Source organism: Andrena cerasifolii, chromosome 8 (assembly GCF_050908995.1).
Source record: "Andrena cerasifolii isolate SP2316 chromosome 8, iyAndCera1_principal, whole genome shotgun sequence".
NCBI classification, from domain to species: domain Eukaryota; kingdom Metazoa; phylum Arthropoda; class Insecta; order Hymenoptera; family Andrenidae; genus Andrena; species Andrena cerasifolii.
The window spans coordinates 1,308,253-1,331,833 of NC_135125.1; the positions used below are offsets into that span (position 1 = coordinate 1,308,253).

The 23,581-nt window shown below is 39.2% G+C and overlaps 1 protein-coding gene across 6 annotated transcripts in view; it reads left to right on the forward strand.

Annotated features, from left to right (window-relative positions):
* Positions 1–23,581, forward strand: part of LOC143372209 (uncharacterized) — a 568,382-nt gene that overhangs the window by 469,547 nt on the left and 75,254 nt on the right. For all 6 annotated transcript variants that reach the window (XM_076818223.1, XM_076818224.1, XM_076818225.1 and 3 more), the window contains one exon: positions 1,993–2,647. In XM_076818223.1, coding sequence (XP_076674338.1) covers positions 1,993–2,647 — 655 coding nt within the window. The remainder of the gene's footprint in view (positions 1–1,992; positions 2,648–23,581) is intronic.

Here is a 23,581-nt window from a genome sequence, read left to right on the forward strand (position 1 = left end):
AGCTCCTATAACTCTGGTAGTTCTACGAATTTCACCTTAATATTTTATGGACATATTTTCGAAACCCTAAACTATTACAAAATCAAAAAAAATCGAATTTTTGGGTAGAATACCCCGTTAAGGGGTCATTCTACTTTGAACCGCCGAAAAATTAAGCTATTTGTAAAGATTTTTTTTCAGTAAGTACAACATATAATGAAATTAATCTTTTTGGTATTTATTAAGCTACTCTTATATTATACAAAAATAAATCTTAAAGAATTTTTGCAATTTGTTTTAATTGTTTTTTTACTGTGTCAATATGGCACCTAAAAAAAGTAGGTAGGTTCACGGCATAGAATACTGTTATGAAATGTCCGGTCCCACAATTTTCTTTAAAGTGATATATCACCATCGTAATTGTAGTACAAGAAAATAATTACTTTTTAGTATTTAGTGCATTCTAAAATCGTTTAATTTAATTTTGTTTATATTTTTTTATTTTTTAGTGGTTGTGGTTTTTTATATATATTTTTTTTATTTTTGACTTTTTTGTCATAATATTGTATTGTCGTTCAACCTACGCACGCCTGCAAAGTTTCAAGTCTATTGGATAGTTGGAAGTGGGTTAAAATTCTGTTTCCAAATTTAAACCAAACATGATACAAAACAAACAGATTGAAGATATGTAAAATCGTTTAATTAAAGGGTACTCACCTACTCGTTACAATCTGTTGTTTCCATTATATTCACTGTTGTAGTCCATTGTTTTATCAAGTAGCATACGCGCAGAAATCACACAAAATACAGAAACACACCACCCCAACGAAATAAAAAATATCAGATTTTTAGCCTAAAAACATGTAAGTAATTAAAAAAAAACATCAAATTTATCCGCTCAAATTTATGCGCTCAGACTATTGAAACCAATAACTCTTCATAAATAAACTTTATGTAAGTTTTTCAACTTAAACTGACAGGTCGACTGACTGTTTGTCTACATCGCGGTGTGTTGATGCTCGTTCAAATAATTTAACATTGGCGGAGTTATGTTGGCTATGAGAAGCAGCAAAACGAAATGCGCGTCTATGAAGTGCGGCGCAGCTAACCTGAACAAGCCGTGTCGCGATCAGGTAGACCCAAATTACTTCATAACCCCAGATGTGGCAGTGGGTTCGAAGTGGCTGTCTTTTCCGTTTATTGCAGTTTGAAAATACTTGATCTTTCTCTGCATCAGTTTCGGGGAACTCTCTCGGGTTGGGCATCGAAGACGTCGGTCTCATCAAATTCTTCGGATGCAGTACTTCAACCAAGCAAGCATATACAAATAAACTCGTTCAACTGTTTTCGTTTTCGTGATCCTCATATTCTACCTAGCTTCGCCGATACTAATTTACTTCAACGAATATCGATTGCGAACAGACAACCAGATTGCGAAGTAGACAACCATTAAGAGTTATCAGTTTCAATTGTATGAGTGCGTGTAAATCTGTTTTTGCATGTTTAAAGCGGGTAAATTTGTGGTCTGTTAACATTCTTTTACGCGTATTAAAGCAGGAGATCTGATATTTTTTGGGGATGGTGTGATTCTGTGTTTTGTGTGATTTCTGCGCGTGTGTCTCGATAACACAATGGAATACAACAGTGGATATAATGCAAACAATGGATTTTGGCGAGTAGGTAAGTACCCTTTAATTTTGGATTAAGTGTCGCAGAACCGTGTGGCTATGTCGAATGTCGGTAAATTTCGCATAGCTTGTCTATGGTGAGTGATCTGCCCAGCGTGCAGCAGCGCACGCGGTTTGCTTATTTTTCAGGCACTTCTTTAAAAGCTTATGACTAACAAACGAAGCCTCAACCGCAATATCGTTATTCTCAATTTTCGTCTTACATTAGTCTGGTGTCTAGAATTATCCCTTAAATTTATTCCCACATGTAGCTGTGCACCGTATATGTATAATTTATAAAGTATGTAACAGGTATTACAAGTGTATCGTGTTTTTTGCGATGTAGCTGGTACAATAACAAATTCTGAACGAATTGGAAGTGGATCCGATGTAATAATACGCAATTACTCTATGGGTTCGACCAGCGGAAGAGTAAAGCTTGCGGATATTGGTCGCCCGTCTGCTTCGTCCTGTAACTATCCGTCACCGCAACACTCGTTTGAGTATTTCAACTTGACAACCGACAATTCGGTTGCGTCGACAAAAGAGACGATCGTAACCAAAGAACCAGAAAGCAATATTACGAGGTCAACAATTTTGTCATTTGAGAGGGAATTGACTACGCAAACTTTAACTAAAACTCCATTAATAAGTATCAGTACAATTGTTGGCGATCTAGCAAGCGACAGCTCTACAATTGAGCCTACAGGAAAGACAGAGGACGATTACACGGCAAGGGTAACGGAAGAAATAATAGATATTGCTGTGAAAAAGCAAGAACCGGAGTCCGATAAAAAAGACCCTATAAGCACAATGGAAACAGACGTAGCAATCCCGGCTCAAGCAGAAACCGAGACGAAGGAGCTGTCAGAAAATGCACAGGTTGTTCCTGTTTGGGAACCGGACACTCAACAGGACGGCCAAACAGCATCTGCCATTCAGCCTGCATCTCAGCAACAGCGCGACAATAACGTTAACGAAGTGTGCCCATGGGAAGACGAGTAAGTACAAATTCTTTTGTTTTGTATGTAGAATTTGGACAAATCTTAATATTAACAACTAAGATTATTTGACCTTGAACGTGGAGGTGACTATATAGAACGGTTCAAAAATGTTTCGCCAACCTTTACTATTGTCTTGTATTAACGATATTCTTGAAAAGACTTTTTATAAACGTATATTCGCAGATGCATTTTTTTTTAGTTAAAAAAGCACGCACATCGTCTTTCTTTATTTATTTATTTCACTTGTACGGGTAAAACCCATTTGGTAACAAAATAAGAACAAATCGATCATCCTAGAGGCACACGTTAATACTAAAAACACAACGAAGTACAATAAATATGAACCATATTTCACGTAGAACTACGGTTGTGGCTCTGATGCCATCTGACAAGAGAAGTTCGGTTACCCGAACATTCCGATTTTCTTTAAACTGTGCAGATTTGTAGAGGACCTTAACTGAAGTATCAGGAACTTTTTTGATTGTGTCGATTTTCGGATTTTCGGGGTGAAAACATCCCCTAAAGGTTAATGAGTGTGTTCCTATTTTTCAGTATATCTTGGAAACGATATATAAAAAAAAGTTATAAACAAAATTAATGGTTTCTTGTGTTGTATACAACTACAATATGTAATCAAATTGTTTTAAAATTGATGGTGCGGAACATTTTCCTGTTTAAATTGCAAACTTTAAACAATTTGATTACACTGTTTTATAGGTTATAAAACACCGTGAAGTTTTCATTTTAATAATTTTTTATATCTACTATATTTTTCAAGATATACAGGAAAGTAGGAAATCATTAATTTTTAAGGTGTGATCACCCTGAAGAACCGACAATGGGCACAAACGAAAATTGCCTGATAGTTCTATAGAGGTCTTCTACAATCCTGCACAGTTTAAAAAAAAAACAATATGTTCAGATAATCGAACTTCCCGTGTGAGTTGAGGGCCATTTTTGCGCGCTTCCGTGTCACCTTCTCCCGGGCACGTATTACGTTTGAACGGGTTCGTAGCCAGATTGCTGCGGAATCGAATGTGTGTTACGCATTTTGTTTAAAGTAAATGCAAATTTTGTGATAGAGATTGATAACAGTTCCTGAGTACAATCATTTGCAAATTGTCAAAAAAAAACACGACGCAAAATACAGGGTGATTCTCTAGTAAGCGTCGTCAAAGATGATACCACCAGCAATCACGCGCCTCACTGAATTTCGTGGTCTTCGATACTCGAAACCAGTGGGGCCATACAATGTTGCGCACTAAGCAGCAAAGAATCTCGAATTCTGCATTTCTAATCAAATGTTTGCAAAAGTGACGTCAATCAATCCCTTATATTTTCACGATTAAATTGGCCCCATGAACGAGATAATTCGGACCATAATTAAGGAAATCACGTGAAAAATTAATTTGCATAATATAAAATTAGCTTCGTTAAAAGTAGTTCGATTTACATAACATTTGGTATAATTTTTATCGGAAAAACATAAGGAATCCATTGGTATCACTGTCATATTGATTCGATCAAGAAAATATAGAATTTAATTTTTCGAATAAGCAAAATATTTTGTGATTCATCGCGTGAGCGGCACGCGAAACCCAGTGAAGATAAAACGGCACCACGCGGTCGAACGAGAAATGCGTATATAAGTACACCAGATTCTGCCGGGCCGTGATCGCTGCGTCGAGCTGAAATCAAATCAAATGTCGTTTATATTAGCGTCCCTGCCAGCTCGCTCATATTCAACTGATAATAACGGTTCATATAGTTTTAGATGCAGTGTTCCTTCCTCTATCTAATGGTATACAAATCATCTTTCTATCTCTTTCCGTTAGCGAGCAGTAACGGCGCAACGGGGTTACATCCAAGCTTAAATTGGCCCCCGTACCTATATACAGGGTGTCCCAGAATTGAGGGACATCCCGGAACAGGCAATATCCTGATGCAAAAAGACATCGAAAAGACCTTAACCGTTTTGGGATCCGGGGTTTCATTTTCGAGATATTAAGAAAAAACCCCGACCAATCAGAGCGCGAGCCTTCCGCTGGAGCTCCCGCGCCAGCGTGGCAGCGAGTCGGGCCGCGCTGCGACTACGAACGAGCAAGCCGGCATGCATCGAAGGAAATTGCGTAGAATGGCAAATGAAAAAGACGTGACAAAAAAATCTAACCTTTTGCCATGGTTTGTTTGCCATTTAAAGTGAATAATGGATGAAAATCATGTGTAACGTAAACAGACGAACACACAGTTTTTTTTTTTTGAAGAATCGAAAATAATAATTATTTGGAGTGAGAGGATAAGGAACACGTAAATTTCCCTTTTTAATAACGTTCAAACGAAAAGGTAATGCAACAGGGAACGAACGAAAAGTGATCGTATTTGGTTATTGTGATAAAAATCCGTAGTTCAATAACGGCCAACACTGTTGTTGACAATGAATAAGTCCGTTTAAAAAATGCGAAGAAAAAATTACGTACGGAAATTTAGAGCGGGAGGGGTATTTCCCAAGGAATACGGTTTGTGAATTTGTTAGTTAGAGGGCGGACGAACCTGATGCGAAATCAGGGAGCCGCAGGATTATCGGAAACGAGGACGAACCTCATGCGAAATCAGAGCCTCTAGGAATGGAGTCACTCACGGACGAACCTGATGCGAAATCCGGGACCCGCAGGAGGGTGATTATTCGTGAACGAACCCGATGCGAAATCGGGGAGTCAATAGAATGATGTTCACAGACGAACTCGACGCGAAGTCGAGGAGCTGTTAGGAGGTTGGATTATTCACAGACGAACCTGGTGCGTAAACAGGGAGCTCTTCGAAAGGTGGTTGACTTACAGACGAACCTGATGCGAAATCAGGGAGTCGCGGGAAATATTAGTATTGCCTCGTAACTCTTAATTAAAGTTTGATACAACACGAGCGGTAAAGTTGTATCGGTGGGTGGTTGCTACTAATATTATAAGGATCGCTAGGTAAAAGTTGGGTTTAACGAATCTACTCGATCTCGACGTGAACACCATTCAAATATATTCAATAATTAAATATAGTACAAATGTAAGTGTCGCGAGTAATTAGTTAGATAGTGTAAATTATCAATAGTTGCACGGTGTTGACGCACTGACGATGCGGGGCGTAAGAGTGGCTATTTTGAGAAGCCAAATAGAATATAAACCGAACTTGCGGATTCTATAAGGTTAACTTCTGATTCTGAAGGGGACTCGAGCCCGATATCACTGGATATAACCAACTCTGTACGAGCGTGACACGACGTGACTCTACGCGTGACTGTATAGCTTTGAACCAAAGAGGGTAGAAACCAAAGGGTTTATATAGTCTCAAAAATGAGTGGGGATTCGTTAGGAATCTCCATATAAGGAGGTCCTTCGGGGTTGTCGTCGTGTCACTTCCGTTCCGATAGTCGTCATCCAGCTGGTCGAGATCACGACCCCCATTAGTGGTGTGTGATAAGCGAAAGGATTTTAGGGCGTTTTCCCTTCGCAGACGCGAGCTCGAGAAACGATTGAGAGCGGCGTATGAGAAAATTCTACATACGTAACAAATGTAACTAAAACTCACCCTTTCGGAAATTCATCTACAGCTTGAAAACCTGTGTCACTAGGTTACAGAACCGATCCTGGTCATCGACAGACGCGCCGAGTGCACAGCTAGTCCCAGTTATACGACACCACCCAAAGTTAAGGGTCGCAACATCAAGTGCGTTCGGGTTAATGTACGGAATATTCACTTCACTGCCCGCCTACTAACACTGATCACTTAATTTATTTGTCATGGAACGTGTTGTTGCTACGTTATAAAAATTGGTGGAAATGAATTTTTACTTGGTGTTCGGAGCCGTGGGTATTCTTGCGCAAATTCTCACGCTGCAGCACTCTCGTCCCCGTTGTTCGGGGGGTACACCCAGAACATAGCGTATTACTTTTGAGCAGTGAACATTTCTGCGACGTGATTGCTTGCTGACTGACAAGATTTTTTCCAAGCGATTTCGTCTACCCCCAAATAGTTTCTCTCGTTGCATTATGAGTTGACCCCTACCAGGCCAAGAGGCTTTACATAAAAAGAAGCCAGCACATTTTCGAAACACACGTGCTTTGCAGAAGTGCAACGAACGAACCATCCTACACTTTCACAAAAGCCCGCGCTCCGACCTTTTACTACCAATGTACCCATTGTTTCGAGATAGGCAGTAGACACCACGTGTTTCGGTTCGAAAGGGAAAAATAATTTAAGTGATCAGTGTTAGTAGGCGTGCAGTGAAGTGAATATTCGGTACATTAAGCCGGACGCACTTGACGTTGCGATCCTTAACTTTGGATGGTGTCGTGTACCTGAGATCAGGTCTGCACTCGGCGCGTCTGTTGATGACCAGGATCGGTTCAGTGACCTAGTGACACAGGTTTTTAAGCTGCAGATGAATTTCCGAAAGGGTGAGTTTTAGTTACATTACTGGCGACTATTATTTTTTAAATTTAACGCAGGCTATGGCTCATTCCGGCGATAATTCTCTAAATTTCCGTATGTAAATTTTTCTTCGCAGTTTTTAAACGGACTTATTCATTGTCAACAACAGTGTTGGCCGTTATTGAACTACGGATTTTTATCACCATAACCAACTGCGATCACTTTTCGTTCGTTCCCTATTGCATTACCTTTTCATTTGTACGTTAATAAAAAAGGAAATTTACGTGTTCCTTATCCTCTCACTCCAAATAATTATTATTTTCGATTCTTCTAAAAGAAACAACTGTGTATTCGTCTTTTTACGTTATACATGATTTTCATCCATTTATCCTTTATTCATTATTCACTTTAAATGGCAAACAAGCCATGGCAAAAGGTTAGATTTTTTTGTTACGTCTTTTTCATTTGCCATTCTACGCAATTTCCTTCGGTGCATGCCGCCTTGCTTGTTCGTAGTCGCAGCGTGGCCCGGCGCGCTGCCACGCTAGCGCGGGAGCTCCAGCGCAAGGCTCGCGGTCTGATTGGTCGGGTTTTTTTCTTAATATCTCGAAAACGAAACACCGAATCCTAAAACGAAAGGACTTAAGAACTTTTCGATTTCATTTTTCATCAGGATATTGCATGTTCCGGGATGTCCCTCAAGTCTGGGACACCCTGTATAGATTAGGGCGGAGCAATACTATATAGGTGAAAATGTAAATTTGAATTTTCAATTGGCCTGGGTGCGAGATAGTTGTCTTTTGATTTACCAAACACAACTGTACAAAAATTTGGAAAAATATTGATGTCTGCATGTTTCTTTTTTTTTTTAGTTAAAAAAGCACGCACATTATCTTTATTTATTTATTTATTTCACTTGTACGCGTAAAACCCATTTAGTAACAAATCATATAATCATTTTTAGGAGAAAAAGGAACCTGTAGACATGAATACTTTCCAAATTTTTTTACATTTGTGTTTGGTTAATTAAAAGACAACTATCCCGCACCCAGGCCAACTGAAAATTTAAATTTAAATTTTCCGCTCCGTCCTAATGTACATACAGGGTCATCGGTTAAAACTGCAACGTACCCGCGCGCGAACAGACAAAAATGGCAACACCGCCTCACGGACGTATTCCACTACAATCATTCGCCGGCGCGGCGTTTGGAGGGTTGGCAGCGACCGCTGGACAGCAGTAATGCCCGAGTCTCGAAATTTTTAGGATGATCTCTTTCAAATTAACGTCGCAAAGAACTATTTGAAATTTCTCGGCTCGGTTTGAAGAATTTGGGGCCTTTTTCGTACAACTTTTGAACTATAAAAGATATCGGAATGCAATTTGCGCCGAAAGATGAGGAAAAATTATTCCCTCTTAATGATGGATAATTTAAAATATTTTACGTTTACTTAATTTTTCTTTTATTAATATTTTAACCATAATTGTTGTGAAAAGCTTTTGCAAACTGTTTATTTGAAACTGTATTTAATGCTCTTTTTAAAATTCATGGTGTTGATAAACAATAGGCTAATTGTTTCTGTATTAGTACTTTCATAAATTGAAAAATTAATTTTTTATTCAATTATGTGTTAGTTCTGCAAACCTCGGAACCTATTGTTCTGGTTTTCTTTTTTATAATTTTATCCTTAATGCAGCGCATGCATAGATCGGGTGTAACGGGTAACTAATGGCACGTGTCTTGGATTGTAGCGGTGTTTGTATTTTTTTCTACCATTTTCGTGTCTGAATGTTTAAGTTTTAGCCACTCAACGCCACGCCTATACCGGCTTCCGTTAATGTCATTTTTTTGGAATGGTGCGTCATTATTATGGCTTTTAGGCGCAGGTACCGAAAAATCTCTCCGTACAGAGGTATAGCGCCGCGGTCAACCCTGTCGTAGCTAAAAAATTTGAATTTAAGACGGGTACGAGACCAGTCGACATTGTTTTCAAACCTCATTACAATAATCTAGGGTGCGAGTGGTAAACCGATCATAAAAGCGGAGTGTGCGGCTCGTTTACCTTTATCGGAAAATTCCACACAGCTCTTTGCGACGTTAATTTGAAAGAAGCCATCCTACAATTTTCGAAACTCGGGCATCACTGCTGTCCAGCGGTTGCTGGCAGCTTTCCGATCGCCGGGCCCGTGAATGGTTGTAGTGGAATGCGTCCGTGAGGCGGTGTTGACAGTTTCGTCTGTTCGCACGCGCGTAGGTTGCAGTTTTAAAGGATGACCCTGTATAGTGCGAGGAAAGACGTAGTTCTACATCAAATGTCAAATCATTAATCGGCCTCTTACACTCCAATGTTTGGATACCCAGCCTCCGCAGAATAGGGCCATAGTTATCATCATATCTCTGAAGGAGCTAGCCCATCTTGAACAATTATGCTGGACCCTCTCCAACTCTTGTCTACATTTGGCCATGCGCGAAGACCAAATAACGGACCCATATTCTACACGCGGTAACATTAATGCCTTAAACAAGTAGAGTGAGGTTTTGAAATTAGTGAACTTCGAGCAAGATCTGCGAATGAAGCCCAAAATTGTATTCGTCCTAGCTGAAACATGGCGAATATGCTCAACGAAAGTTAAGCCGGAGTCAATAATAACTCCCAAGTCCCGAGTTGAACTGAGAGCTGAAAGATCGATGGCAGAAAGTGAGTAGAGGTAGGCAGAGGGGTTCCTACCGCGAGAAAACCTCAAAATATGACATTCCTCGATATTCAACTCCATATGATTACTCACGCACCAGTCGTCTAATCTATCCAGATCATACTGGAGGTCGCTAACATCCGAATTGTTGGTAATCGTTTTAAAAATCTTGAGGTCATCAGCAAAAAGATGAAACTCACTATTACGGAAAGAATCCCTTATGTCATTGACAAATAGCAAAAAAAGCCAACGGGCCAAGATGACATCTTTGCGGTACGCCAGACGTGACATTGATTCTACTTGACATACTCTCCCTCACCCTAACTGATTGGGTACATCCAGGAATGCATGGATGCAACTAGCATAACAAGGTTCCACTAGAGCCTATAACGCGAGTTTATCTATCAGAAGACCATGATTCACCATTTGAAAGCCTTTCTAAAATCCGTATAGACAGTATCAACCTGTAAATTCGTTTCCAAAGCCTGCAAAAAACAGTTAAATTGTTGCATGTAGAGTGATCTGTAGAAATAACGTGCTGTTTCGAGGTTTATATAGTTGGATGCGTGACCAGATTCCGTGTCGTCACAAAAAAAAAAATAAAATATCGTCTATTCCTACGAACACTCCCGTGCCCAAGTCAGATCTCTGCCCTTCGGTTCTCACAAGGGAACACTGCGAACCCGGACTCATCAATTGGAACTCAACTTTGTGGATTGTTAGAGTGATTCAAAACTAGAAGAACGGTGTCTTTCATTTAGGACCTATCACTCTTTAAGGGGGTGAAAACTAACCTCAAAGTCAAATTGGCACTTCCACTTTATCGCATATAACTCTCAAAGTACAACAGATAGAAAAAAATGTTTCAAACAAAAGTTTAATAGTGCAATAAGCGCTAAAAACTTCCGTTAACAAAATTTTGAAAACAGTTTAAAAAATATATAACTGGCAAAAAAAACTCTTTTCAAAATTTTGTTAACGCAAGTTTGTAGCACTTATTGCACCATTAAAATTTTGTTTGAAACATTTTTTTCTGTCTGTTGTACTTTGAAAGTTATACGCGAAAAAGTGAAAGTGCCAATTTAACTTTGAGGTTAGTTTTCACCCCCTTAAAAGGCGGTAGTGCCCAAATGAAACACACCGTTGTTCTTGTTTTGAGTCACTCTAAAAACCCATAAAGTTGCGTTCCAATCGGTGAGTCCGGGTTCGCGGGGTTCCCTTGTCAGTCGTGACTATAAAAGTCGGAGCTGATGGGATAAAGAACATAGGAACGTGCTTATTAGAAGTTCTGGAAACGGACTGTCTTTTATAAAAATTTGTCGTTACCCACGCACCTGTCTCGAGGCGGTGGTAGGGCATCGTGCTGTGTCGAAACAAATTCCGTTGACTTGGTTTCTCTAGAGCAGCGAAGATCAGATGGGCGGTCCGAGGACGCTAGCATCCACAGCGTCTTGTACGTGCTGCATGGAAGGGGGTGCTCGAAGCCAATGAAGCAGCGGGCATGCCACGGACAGGGAAAACTCTAGTAGTGTGCGTGTAGGCTCGTACCCTTTAGACTTATATAACTGGGGCTCCTGGGGCCCCAGTGTTCTACATTTTAGGAATTGTGAAAATAAACAGGAATTGACTAATGATTAAAAAATAATAAAAATTTAGGCGGAATAGACCTGAACAGTCCCACTCACACCTCTGAGTAACAAAAAGTTTCTTATCCCTTGGTAATCAGCGTTCTTCATTGTGTACAAATCAATAGAATCAAATGACACTTAAAACATTCAATTGAATAATCAATTATAATAAAAATATTTGGTTTTCCACAAAACATTGTGCACAGATCGATACTTATAAGTACTTAAGATTACATACCTACTTAATAAATATTGTTGTGGTGTAGAGGCGTCTCCTCGTTAGCTATCACGATTTATTTACAGTTACACGAGTTGAAACTTCACACTACACAATAATGACATCAAGTATATATCTATAATAGTGTCGCTTTAATTTTAAAAGTTGCATTAACCCGGGTAACACCGGGTATTTTGGCTAGTATAATACAAAATACAATATAAGAACTTTGGTCTTTGGTACTTCGGCCTTTTGGTACTTTAGTCTTTGGTTTGAAATCGCAGTGTACGATGTACACATCCATACATCCATCCATCCATCCATCCATACATACATACATACATACATATACATATACGAAGGTCACCGTACGACGTACGTGCAGGCAACCACACATTGTACGGATCGATTGAATGACACTGGAATATTATTAAAAATATTGATGATATGAAAAATGTTTTTACGATAAATGTAAGTATTTGAGGGGCAGACTTTTAGCCGTAATTTGCCCAAAGGAAAATCTGCTGTTACAGATGTAATATATGTAGATCTAGCTAGATAGATATATTTTTTAATTTTAGAGACGAGCTTTTGTATTCCTGGGCACAATGAACCACGACGTTCCACAATTGCATGACAATAAGTGTTTATGTAATTTAGCATTTCTGTCGGACTTATCTGATCATTTGAACGTATTAAATGTAGGTTTACAAGGGAAGGGTATAACTATGATATATCTCAAAGATTCTATTCGCGGATTTCGAATGAAACTTGATTTGTGGATCTCACAATTGTGCGGAAACAATTTCTGTCAGTTTATCAAACAGACATCTGTGCTCACTGGTGACATAAATATAGATGTAGATAGATATAGCAAAACAGTGGAAACTTTAAAACAAAAGTTTACAAGCAAATTTCGAGATTTAGATAAATTAAAACAGTCTCTAGATATACAGGATGTCCCACCTAAGACTGGACAGCGCGATATCTCCTAAAGTATTGGAGATAAATTTTTTTAAAAAATATGTAATTGAATGGTTCGAGAGGGCCAATTTATTAGCCGAGACGATTTTTTTATTATTATTTTAAAAGATACGATGGTCAAGTTCGGTTTTTCAAATGGAACTATTTTTTTTTAACACCTGAGTTGATAGTGCGTTCCAAGACAAATTGAATAAGCTTTAATGTATACACTTTATTTCCTCTGGTTTTTAAGATATTGCGCTTGCAAAATTACTGATTTTCACTGGAAGAAAACGCTCTGGAATAGCAAGGACCAGGGTCGGTCTTACTGGCGGCACGGGTGGCATTGCCTGTTGAAACTGATACCTACCTGCCGATCGTCTACGACAGGGTTCACAGGCCCAAAAGCTGGACGATTCGTTTCCGTCAGAAATGCTACTTAGGTAGATACGTCTGCAGTATCGAGAAGCGCACCGTTACTTTTATTTCGCACTTGCATCTACGCTCGGATAGCCGGTTCTTTTGGGAGGGACGTAAGTTGGACTGGTTAGGTTAGGAGGAGTGAAAGTTGCTAGACTAAATTTCAACCATAGGGAGCAGATTGTATCAGAACCAATCGGATTTGCATCCCTCACAAACGGCTGCTCTCTTGAAGAAGCCCGATGAGGAATACGATTTACTTTAATTACAGTACATGTGTGTTTTGAAATAAAGTGTTTCTATCGTCTGCTGAATTCAACAACTGGCATGCAGACATCTACGCTCCTACAATTCACCGGAAATACTCCTCGTGGAGAGACACAGGAAGAAAGGGGGTATAAACACGAGCTCCGATATCAAAACAAAAGCACGCGTTGACGTATTCCGTGCGAGAGAAGGTGGGCATTGGGGAGGAGGTATTGCTGTGAAGAGGGCCTCTTCAAGAGAGCAGCCGTTTGTGAGGGATGCAATTCCGATTGGTTCTGATACAATCTGCTCCCTATGGTTGAAATTTAGTCTAGTAACTTTCACTCCTCCTAACCTAACCAATCCAACTTACATCCCTCCCAAAAGAACCGGCCATCCGAGTGATGCAAGTGCGAAATAAAAGTAACAGTGCGCTTCTCGATACCGCAGATGTACCTACCTAAGTAGCATTTCTGACGGAAAAGAATTGTCCAGCTTTTGGGCCTGCGAACCATGTTGTAGACCTTTGGCAGGCAGGTATCAGTTTCCACAGGCAATACCACCCGTTGCGCCAGTAAGACCGACCCCGGTCCTTGCTATTCCAGAGGGTTTTCTTCCAGTGAAAATCAGTAATTTTCCAAGCGCAATATCTTAAAAACCAGTGGAAATAAAGTGTATACATTAAAGCTTATTCAATTTGGCTTGGAACGCACTATCAACTCAGGTGTTCAAAAAACAAAAAATAGTTCCATTTGAAAAACCGAACTTGACCATCGTATCTTTTAAAATAATAATAAAAAAATCGTCTCGGCTAATAAATTGGTCCTGTCGAACCATTCAATTACATATTTTTAAAAATTTTTTGTCTCCAATACTTTAGGAGATATCGCGCTGTCGAGTCTTAGGTGGGGCACCCTGTAGTGTCATCACCGTTATCAGTAAACGTCGAAACAGTTCCATCTGACTTAAAATTAGAATTAATGGATTTAAAGGATGATCGGGCACTCAAGAAAAAATTTGACGAAACAAGTGATATCACCGAATTTTACAAAAACATTCCGGTATGGAGATTTCCCCATTCGCATAAGTGTATCGTGAATACATTGGCCATGTTTGGTTTGGATGCGTATGATGACCTTGTGATGTCTTTGACATCTTCACGCACAAATTAAATCACGGCAGAAGTCTGCCGCTTACATAGTTCGATTTTTCCTAATAACATTTTTTATGTCACCATTATTTTCGATAATATTCAATAGGGAAGATGACGCAAAGCTCGGCGCAGGAGGCGCTACTAGCGCTTGTATTGCGGTTTTGCATGAGTGCGCATGTGTGAATGGTTTGTGCGGGAATTTTTCATTTGTGGAATGTATGAAGTGGGTTCTTACATATTAATGTTTAATAACATAAGCGTTAGGTGTAGTAAGAAGTTGTAGTCATCTTCCCCATTGTCACGCTTTACATGCTGTACTATACATATTGAGAGAGTTGGGCGAAAAGTAATCTGATCGATGATTAGCCATTAAAACTAGATTGGTATCATGTTAGTAGGCATAATAGGCCGATTCTGGATCAACCCTTGGTGAGGGGGTCAAGCGTGGCGAGGGGTACCGCACCGAGGGGTGAGGGGGTGATGCGGGGTAGTGCGCCACCCTCTTTTCGGCTCAAGGTCAGATCACCACCGCGATAGTGGCGAACAAGGAGTGAGAGAGATGTACGATATGCATCTATCTCTCTCACTCTTCGTCTCTAGACAAAATATAGGGAGGTATTATGCGTAGAGTATTCAAGTCGAAACCTGCACAGCCCACGCGCGAACATCTATCGAAAAACATTCAGCTATAATGTTGAAAGTGTCACCCCAAGGTCAGATCGCCCTCGCTCACTTCCGTGAATAATGCGCAGTCTGCAAGTCTAAACGCCAAAAACATATTGTTATTATGATAGAAGGTACATTTCCGAGAATAATACGCGGTATGTTCGCGCGCACTTTCTGGAAACGGCGAAAATTCGAAATTACCCGCCACCCTCTTTCGCCCTAAAGGTGGTCGTTCCAATGAGAGACTGGCGACTGCGGCCGGCGGCAGTCGACAGCCGCAGTACAGCGCTACAATGGAAAAGCATTCATCTCAACTCCTATGGGCGACTGCGACTGCTGCGGCCGCGCCTGGATTGCTATAGTCTCTGCGCGTTCGGTTCATGAGCAGCCTAGGCTACTCGAGACAACAAAATGCCATGAATGTGTGTTTTCCGCCATAACGGCAGAATCTCCTAGTCGCACTGCGGCTACCGCACGACTCCTCCAGAAGCAGTCTAGTGACTTTAGCCGCGCTAGCGACTCTAGCCGCACTGCAACCTATCACATTCGGACAGAATATCTAGAAATAAGGAAATAAGTCAGAATTCAAAACTTAGGGAATTATTTTGTTTTAAATATTTCTTGTAAATTATTAACATACGCTCTTATAAAAAAAAGGTAAAAATATTATGACGGCTACATCTGATCTGTGTGTAAACACATTAAATTTTTTGTTCTGTGCAGAATTTTAAATCGAGTCTTTTAAAGTTTGGTAATATAAAAGGAAAAAAATTGTGATCCGAAATGAGTAGTATCGATTTTGCAAAGTAATAGCAAATAATTAGTTACATACAGTTATTTTTCCATAAGAAACTCATTGAAAAAATATCAGTAATTATCTGCTTTTTAGTTACCTTCCGCGAACTTATACAATCAACATATATTTGTCCTTGCAACTGCGATAACAAGATTTAACAATATTTGCCAATAATGGAGTAATTACCTGTATTCCATATCATACAGTGGGGCTGAATCCCAAGAAATAGGAGAAAAATGCAACATCCCAATTTTCGCACTGAAAATGCCGAATATTATTAAGGAACTTCATAAAAGAGTGTTAATATACAACTTAACGAAGGTTTGACGTTATATAAAAAAATAACGTCAATAATTCCAATAAAACTAAAACATTTTGATAAATATACGTACTACGGAAAATGCAGAAATATTTGTAAACCTGTGTCCATGTTAATCCCGGTACCAATATACTAAATGGGTACTGTTCACAAAGTGTTAATACATTCCTACGAAATTATACAATAATTGGGCAACCTTCCAATCGGCTAGTTGAGTGAAGGAACCCAAAAAGCCAGAAATAAAGATTTTAAAAAGTATAGAAAAGATTGTACGCTCAAAATATTCTCATTGCAATACACACAAAGATGTTTTAAACTGTTTATCGACTTCTTCCGATCCAGTACAAGATAGTTTTCTAGGCATCTTTGCTAAATAAAACCAAAAACTTTTTTGTATAAAGTAGCTTGATACGATTCTACATTTTAATTGGAAAAAATAGCATGATGAATTTTTTCTCTATTCTTGGGATTAACGTCCACTGTGCGTTGGGGAAAAAGCGGGCTCAGAACCAAGCGAGAATTCATTCCTTGTTTACGGTCGATAATTTCATATTTTCCTAAGAACGTTTCGACAACATCTGTTTGCTAGCATTTCTAAAGTGCAATCAAGAACGTGGTTCCGTTGAAGAATTTTAGGCATTCTTCAGTCTGATAATGAGTCAATCCGTATTTTGCTCTGTCAGTGAATAGTGTGTACGATGGTTTCAAACCCGCGCGCAGGTACTGTTGTTAACCGCCGCGCCGATTCGCGGGACAATATGGCCATAAACCGCGACACTGGCGAGATGCCCTGGCCGGTCAGTCTGATTAATTTTTGGGAATTGGACGTGGTATGTTCCTCCACCAACATAAATAAGAAACAACTTCTTATGTTAGATCGAAAAATGTTTCCCTGACAATGGAGTAGGAAACGAAATTACTCTGAAGCAGAGATTGGCAAATAATTATTTTAAATAAAAAATTGGTTTCGAATAAAAGGCAGAAATTTTATTCGAAACTCATCAAATATAAATGACCCAGAGTTATTTATTATTCGAAGCACCATAAATAATGTTTTCATTCGACGAGAATTCATCCAAAGCTTCGAATAATGTTCTTACTTTCATTTATATTTATCCCCGAAAGTTATTTGCTAGTTATTTGAAAGTTATTTAAATCTGGGCGAGCCTCAAGCACCCTTGATCGAAGCCGTCGGCTTCTCGAGCCAAGCCACATTTGTATAGTTCACAGATTATACAGAAAGGAATGTCTTTATTTTTTTTTTTTTTTTTTTTTTTAAATCTCATAAGAGATTTATTAAAACAGTATTACAGGAAATGCACAGTATTTAAGGGAGGAAACATAGAAAGAAAAAAAAAAAAAAAAAAAACCAAAGATATCAGTATGTACATACAGAAGTATACAGTAAGATTGAACCGTTAATTCATCCTAGATACGCAAATTACAATTGTTTAGGAATGCAAGAATATAGTGGCAAGCTTTAATATTAGGATCAGCAATTAATGACGTGACATCAAGCGGCAAATGAAGATCTATTTTACTCAGCTTAAATATTAGTTTCATTCTTTGGACGTTATATAAGTTACATTGCCATAGGACATGATTAAGAGTTTCATCTTCGAGATTACATTTGCATTTAGGACTATCGATAAAACCAATACGAGCTAAGGAAGCGGCCAAATGATAGTGATCCGCTCTGCTTCTGTTTAAAGTAACAATAAATTGCCGGGATAGCTTTTTGTTCCCATACCACGGCGTACGATTGTCACTATGGTAGTGTTGAAAATAGAATTTACCTTTATATATCCCTTAGTCCTTTATTATTTTGTCCGTATGTGAGGAGGCTCTTTTTTTTTAATAACTCCGAAAGATCGGTGAAAGGTATTCTTGGGATGTCTAATGCGCAGGAGACGGTAGCACCTTTCGCCAGCCCATCCACAACATCATTACCCCGGATCCCCGAATGCGACGGAATCCAAAAAAATCTGATTTCATTATTAGAATTGTCGCGGAGAAATTGATTATACTTCTTTTTTATATCAAGAATATAGATGTTAGTTCTGACGTCAAACTTAGTGGATTTAATCCTTTACAACACGCTGAGAGAATCCGAAAAGATGAGAAAGTTTTTATTATTATTGCATAACGCAATATCGAGAGCATCACTTAAGGCAATACACTCAGCTGTAAACACTGAAGCATTTTGGTCTATACTTTTTGATGAGTAAATATTTAGATCAGGGCAGAAGCAAGCGGAGCCAACATAATTAGAACTTGGGATTTTACTGCCATCAGTGAATATGGAGAAGGCCGAGGAACTCTTTACCAATCCATCCAAACACAGGTTAGGGTCCTTTTCTTTTTTGAGATCCAGGCCGAGAGAATAGTCAAATGGAATTGTAGTGACCAGCGTACTGAAGTCGTGACAAAAGATATTGAAGTGATTTCGGGAATCTATTCTGTTAGAGTAAACCTTAGAGTATGATATGCATTTGTTTAGTATCCCAGTTGAAAAGACAGATTTGTTCTTGACTATGTTAAAATAGCATTTAATTGCATTAAGACAAAGTGAGTTATTGTTAGAGCAGACTTTTGCAAGAAAACAATTGCACAGGAACATAGCACATTCTGTAAGGAGAGGAAGTTTGGATTCAGCTAACATGATGTTTGTGGGAGAGCTTCTGCGGTAACCAAGGGCTAGCCTTATAGCTGAAAACTGAAGCTTTTCGAGCTTGTCAGATATACTTTGCCGTTTTGGGAAGTAAATGAAACTACCATATTCGAGAATAGAACGGATGAAACTTTTATATAAAGAAATGAGGGTAACAGGGTCAGAGCCCCACCAGGTACCGCGTAAAAATTTTATTATATTAAGGGAGAGCGAACATTTTTTAATGATACGGTCAACTTGAGGAATGAAGGACATTTTGTAATCAAATATAATGCCCAGAAAGCGAACAGAGGCGCTGGATTTGACAGAGTAGTCGCCAATTTTAATAGCAGAGGAACCAGGGACAATTTTTTTGTTATTAAAATGTAGAAGAACAGTTTTACTGGGAGAGAGATCCAGTCCCAGATCAGAGAGATTTTCTTTTATTATTTTAATAGCTTTTTCAATAGCTTTGGTACCTCGCTTAATGTATGTAAATTTGAGGAAGACAGCAATGTCGTCAGCAAATTGGGAAACTGAGATGCAGCTTTGCACGTTAGCCGTAATATTAGAAACGTATAAGATGTATAACAATGGACTAAGGACACCGCCTTGCGGAACGCCTTTGAAAACTTTCCTAGGTGCATACCCAGAGAGAGTTGTAAAAATAGATCTTTCGTGAGTCAGGAATTTTATAAACTTTAGTATCTTGAATGAACATCCCAATGACGCGAGTTTGGACAGCAAGGTGTCAATACAAACATTATCGAATGCTCCCTGAACATCGAGGAATGCGGCCATGACCTCTTTTTTCTCAGCAAAAGCCTCATAGACCTTTAAAGCTAGGATGGTAAGATTATCAAGGCAAGATTTACCATTTCTGAAACCATGCTGGTTGCGAGGGAGAATATTATTATATTCAGCCCACCACTGGAGTCTATTTTTGATTAATGTTTCGAAGAGTTTGCAAAGACAAGAAGTGAGGGAGATCGGGCGGAAACCAACGCCGTCGGATTTACCAATAAAGTGCATAAAGGAATATTTCCAGCTTAATGGATAGTCATTGTCCTTGAACATTCTATTGTAGATATCGAGGAGTAAGATTTTATATTTAATGGGAAGTTTCTTTAATATGTCAAAGTCAATGCCATCAATACCAGGAGCAGATTTTACTTTTTTAGGGTCCAGAGCAGAATGAAACTCTGACAGGCCAAACTGAGAGTCAAAGAAAGAGTTATGTTGGCAAGGAGGCACCCATAGAGGATCCGATGGAGCCCAGGGAGGACTGATCTTATCTAAAGCTAGCACAAGTTTATTTACATTATCTGAGTTATTAGCACAGTGTTGAGGAGTTACTTTAGTCCAGTTATTTTTGAAAATTTTACATTTATCCCATACATATTTGGGATCAGTTTGCAGATTGATACTTTCAGCGAAAGACTTAAAGCCCTCCCTTTTCTTTTTTTTGAAAGTTTTAGTAGCTATCGCACACATCTTTTTATAGTTTAATAAATCCTCTAAGTTGTGTGTGTGTTCCCATTTTTTAAAGGAAGCTCTCCGGAGCCTTTTGACTTTATCACACTCGGCGTCCCACCAAGGGGCCGGGTTACTCCTTCTCAGATGCGGACACAACTTTTTTACAGGAGAACAGCATTTGACCGCTTCCACGATCGCGCGCGTAAGCATACAATACTGTGAGGTAGGCGGAGAAAGCTCGTATCCGGTAGAAGTGAATTGAGGGTAAGAATTTTCTAATTCTTCACCAAACTTTAACCAGTCTGTACGAACAGATTTGAGCTTAAATGATCTTTTGTTATAGAAATATTTATCCATATTAACGCTTATGTAGATAGGGAAGTGATCAGAACCCCAGATTTCATCACAGACTTTAACTTCAATTTTGTCAGAGAGGTTTACGGAGGAGAATACAAGATCAAGATTGGATTTTAGAGAACGATGGATATCAATGTGAGTATCTGTGTTAGCATTGTGTAAGAATAAATCATTATAATCCGCAGCAATTTCAAGTCTCGACCCGTTACTATCAGTATATCGGCAGTTCCACTTTTTGTTATGGACATTGAAATCACCCAGGAATATACAATTGTTGTTTTTATCAACATTGGAAACAACACAATTCCACTGATCCTGAGAGAGGATGAACCCTGGGGTTCTGTAACAGATTATTAAGTCTAAAGGTGTTTTGAGATTTGAGATTTGAATACCGCAAATCTCAACAGATTGATCCGGAGTTTTTAAATTGTTTATTTCCGAGAAAGAAAATTTCTTACGGACAGCAACCAGGATCCCGCCGCCTCTAGAGTGCGTTCTGTCCTTTCTGAAAGTCAGAAAACCGGGAAGGTAAAACCTATCAGAAGGAGCGAGCCAAGATTCGACGCAGATTAGAACATCAGCATTGAGTAGTTGGGACCGGATTTCTGGAGCTCTTTGTTGGATGCTTCTGGGGTTCCAAAAAATGATGTTGAGCGTCCTGTTGTCCATTAGCAGGAAAAGCGAGGGATGAATAGACGAGCTTGAAGAGTCGAGATTAGATTAAAGATCTTGCGTATCCAAAGAGCACGAATCGGTACTGGAACCATCCTCTAAATCGGAATTAGCATTGGGATTTATGAGCTTTTTTAAGATCCTGATGATGCGATTTTTTAAATTGCGCTCGGAAAGAAGGTCCTTTACGTCTGACAACATAACGGTTAATGCAGGAATGTTTTGTGTATATTTCAGGGCATTTTCCATAACTTTAGGATTATCATAGGTGGTAATAAGAAAATCGATAATGTCATCAAACTCAAGCGGATAGCTAACGGAGTTTTTTGAAATTAGATCTTTGGCCGGCAACATCTGAGAATATAGATCTGAGATCGAGATTTCTGTTTTTTTCTTTTTGAATCTTGTTACGGATTTTTTTGTAACCTTTTTCTTGATTAAGGTGGAGACATCGTTTTCGTTTCCATGCTTGCTTTCCGGACCGCAGACAGACTCCGTGGTGGATGTAGAGCACGTCAGCGGCCTTTTAAGGGTTGCAGGCGGAGGCATGAGGAGTAGAGAACTAGTTGGCTGGGAAGATAAATCTTTATCTTCAGACGTGATTGGACGATTGCTCAAAATTTTCTCCTTGACGCATGGTGAGCTAGTAATAGAGGTGCCTTCATTTGTAAGGATCGATAGATTTGGGGAGTGCTGAGGAGCACGATTAACATTTTCATTTTTACAAAACTTGGCTAAGTGGCCCTCTTCCTTGCAAAGAAAGCAGGACAGTTTTTCCGTGGATAGGTAGATCCAATAGTTAATACTGTCAAAGTTTATCTGCAACACATCAGGGAGGTTTGTAACGTCCTCCGGATGGATGTATACCTGTCTTCTGAAGCTTAATACGTGAGCATAACTTGGATCATTGATGCCGGCTCTGATAAAAGTAATTTGAGACGAGAGGCGAATATTATGCTTGACCAATTCTTCTTGGACGATATGGTGAGGAATAATAGGACAAACGTTAGAGAGAATAATTCGTTTCGCCTTCGAGATGAGCGAACGAATTTCCAGCACGTGTTGACCAATAACAATTTTTTTGTTTGATTCGGTGAGTTTATCTGCATTCTCCTTACTGTTTAAATATAGGCAGACCCGGCCATGCGAAATTCTTGAGACGAATCTTATGTTCTTCGGGTCGATGATTTTTCCAATTGCAATGGCATATTCTTGGATCGATATCCCTTCGACTGAATCTAGTACAATGGCCTGTTCTCTGGTGGGGAACTGCGTTTGTTGCGCTATTTGAGCGTACGAAGACGTGGAGGGAATTTTCTGTTTCTTTGGGTCCATGATGAGAGAATATTCAATAACTGTATAGCTTTATAGTAACAAGTGCCCCTGTTAACAGAAACACTGGTCGACGCGACGCTCCGCCGCACCACAAGGGCAGGGAAGAGAGAGAGAGAAAAAAAAGAGAGAGAAACACAATAACACAGCGCGATAGCCAGTAGGTAACACACGCGAGCACGAGCAAAAGCAAAACCAAAACACGTCCTACCGCATTGACGGCTCGCGGTGAACTCCAATTTCTTTATTTTTCATCGTATCAATATGAAAGTGACACCAATGGATTCCTTGCATTCTCCCGATTAAATTGCCAAAAAAAAATGCATACTTCTACCTTGCACTAGTGGGACTGTCGCCGGCCGCACATTGGACCGCCAACCTTCAAAAGTATGAAATATATTTATATTTGTAATAAACACTTTGTATCAATAAAGCGAACGAACGTATGCACCAACCTAATAATGTCCATTTTATATGATTAATAGATCCTATTGGAATACGCTATTGCTACTAACACAATTTCGAAAAAAATGTGGGTTCGTCCGTTGTTTGCTCTCACTGCCTGAATTAACGATATTACGCATAAAATTAATTTGCACAACTGAAAGCCCGTTTCGTTAAATGTAGTCGCATTTAAATATTTTTTTTTGTCAATTTTAATCGGGAGAATGCAAGGAATCCATTGGTGCCAGTTTCATATTGATACGATGAAAAATAAAGAAACTCCGTTTCTGTGTACAGAATCTGTATAATCTGTGAACGATATAAATGTAAATGAAAGTGAGAACAGTATTCGAAGCTTCGGATGAATTCCTGCCGAATGAAAACATTATTACGACGAATATAGATAAAGTCTCTTTTATTTAATAAGTTACTTATATCATTTTTTATTTAAATAATGCCCATCTCTGCTTTGAAGAAATAC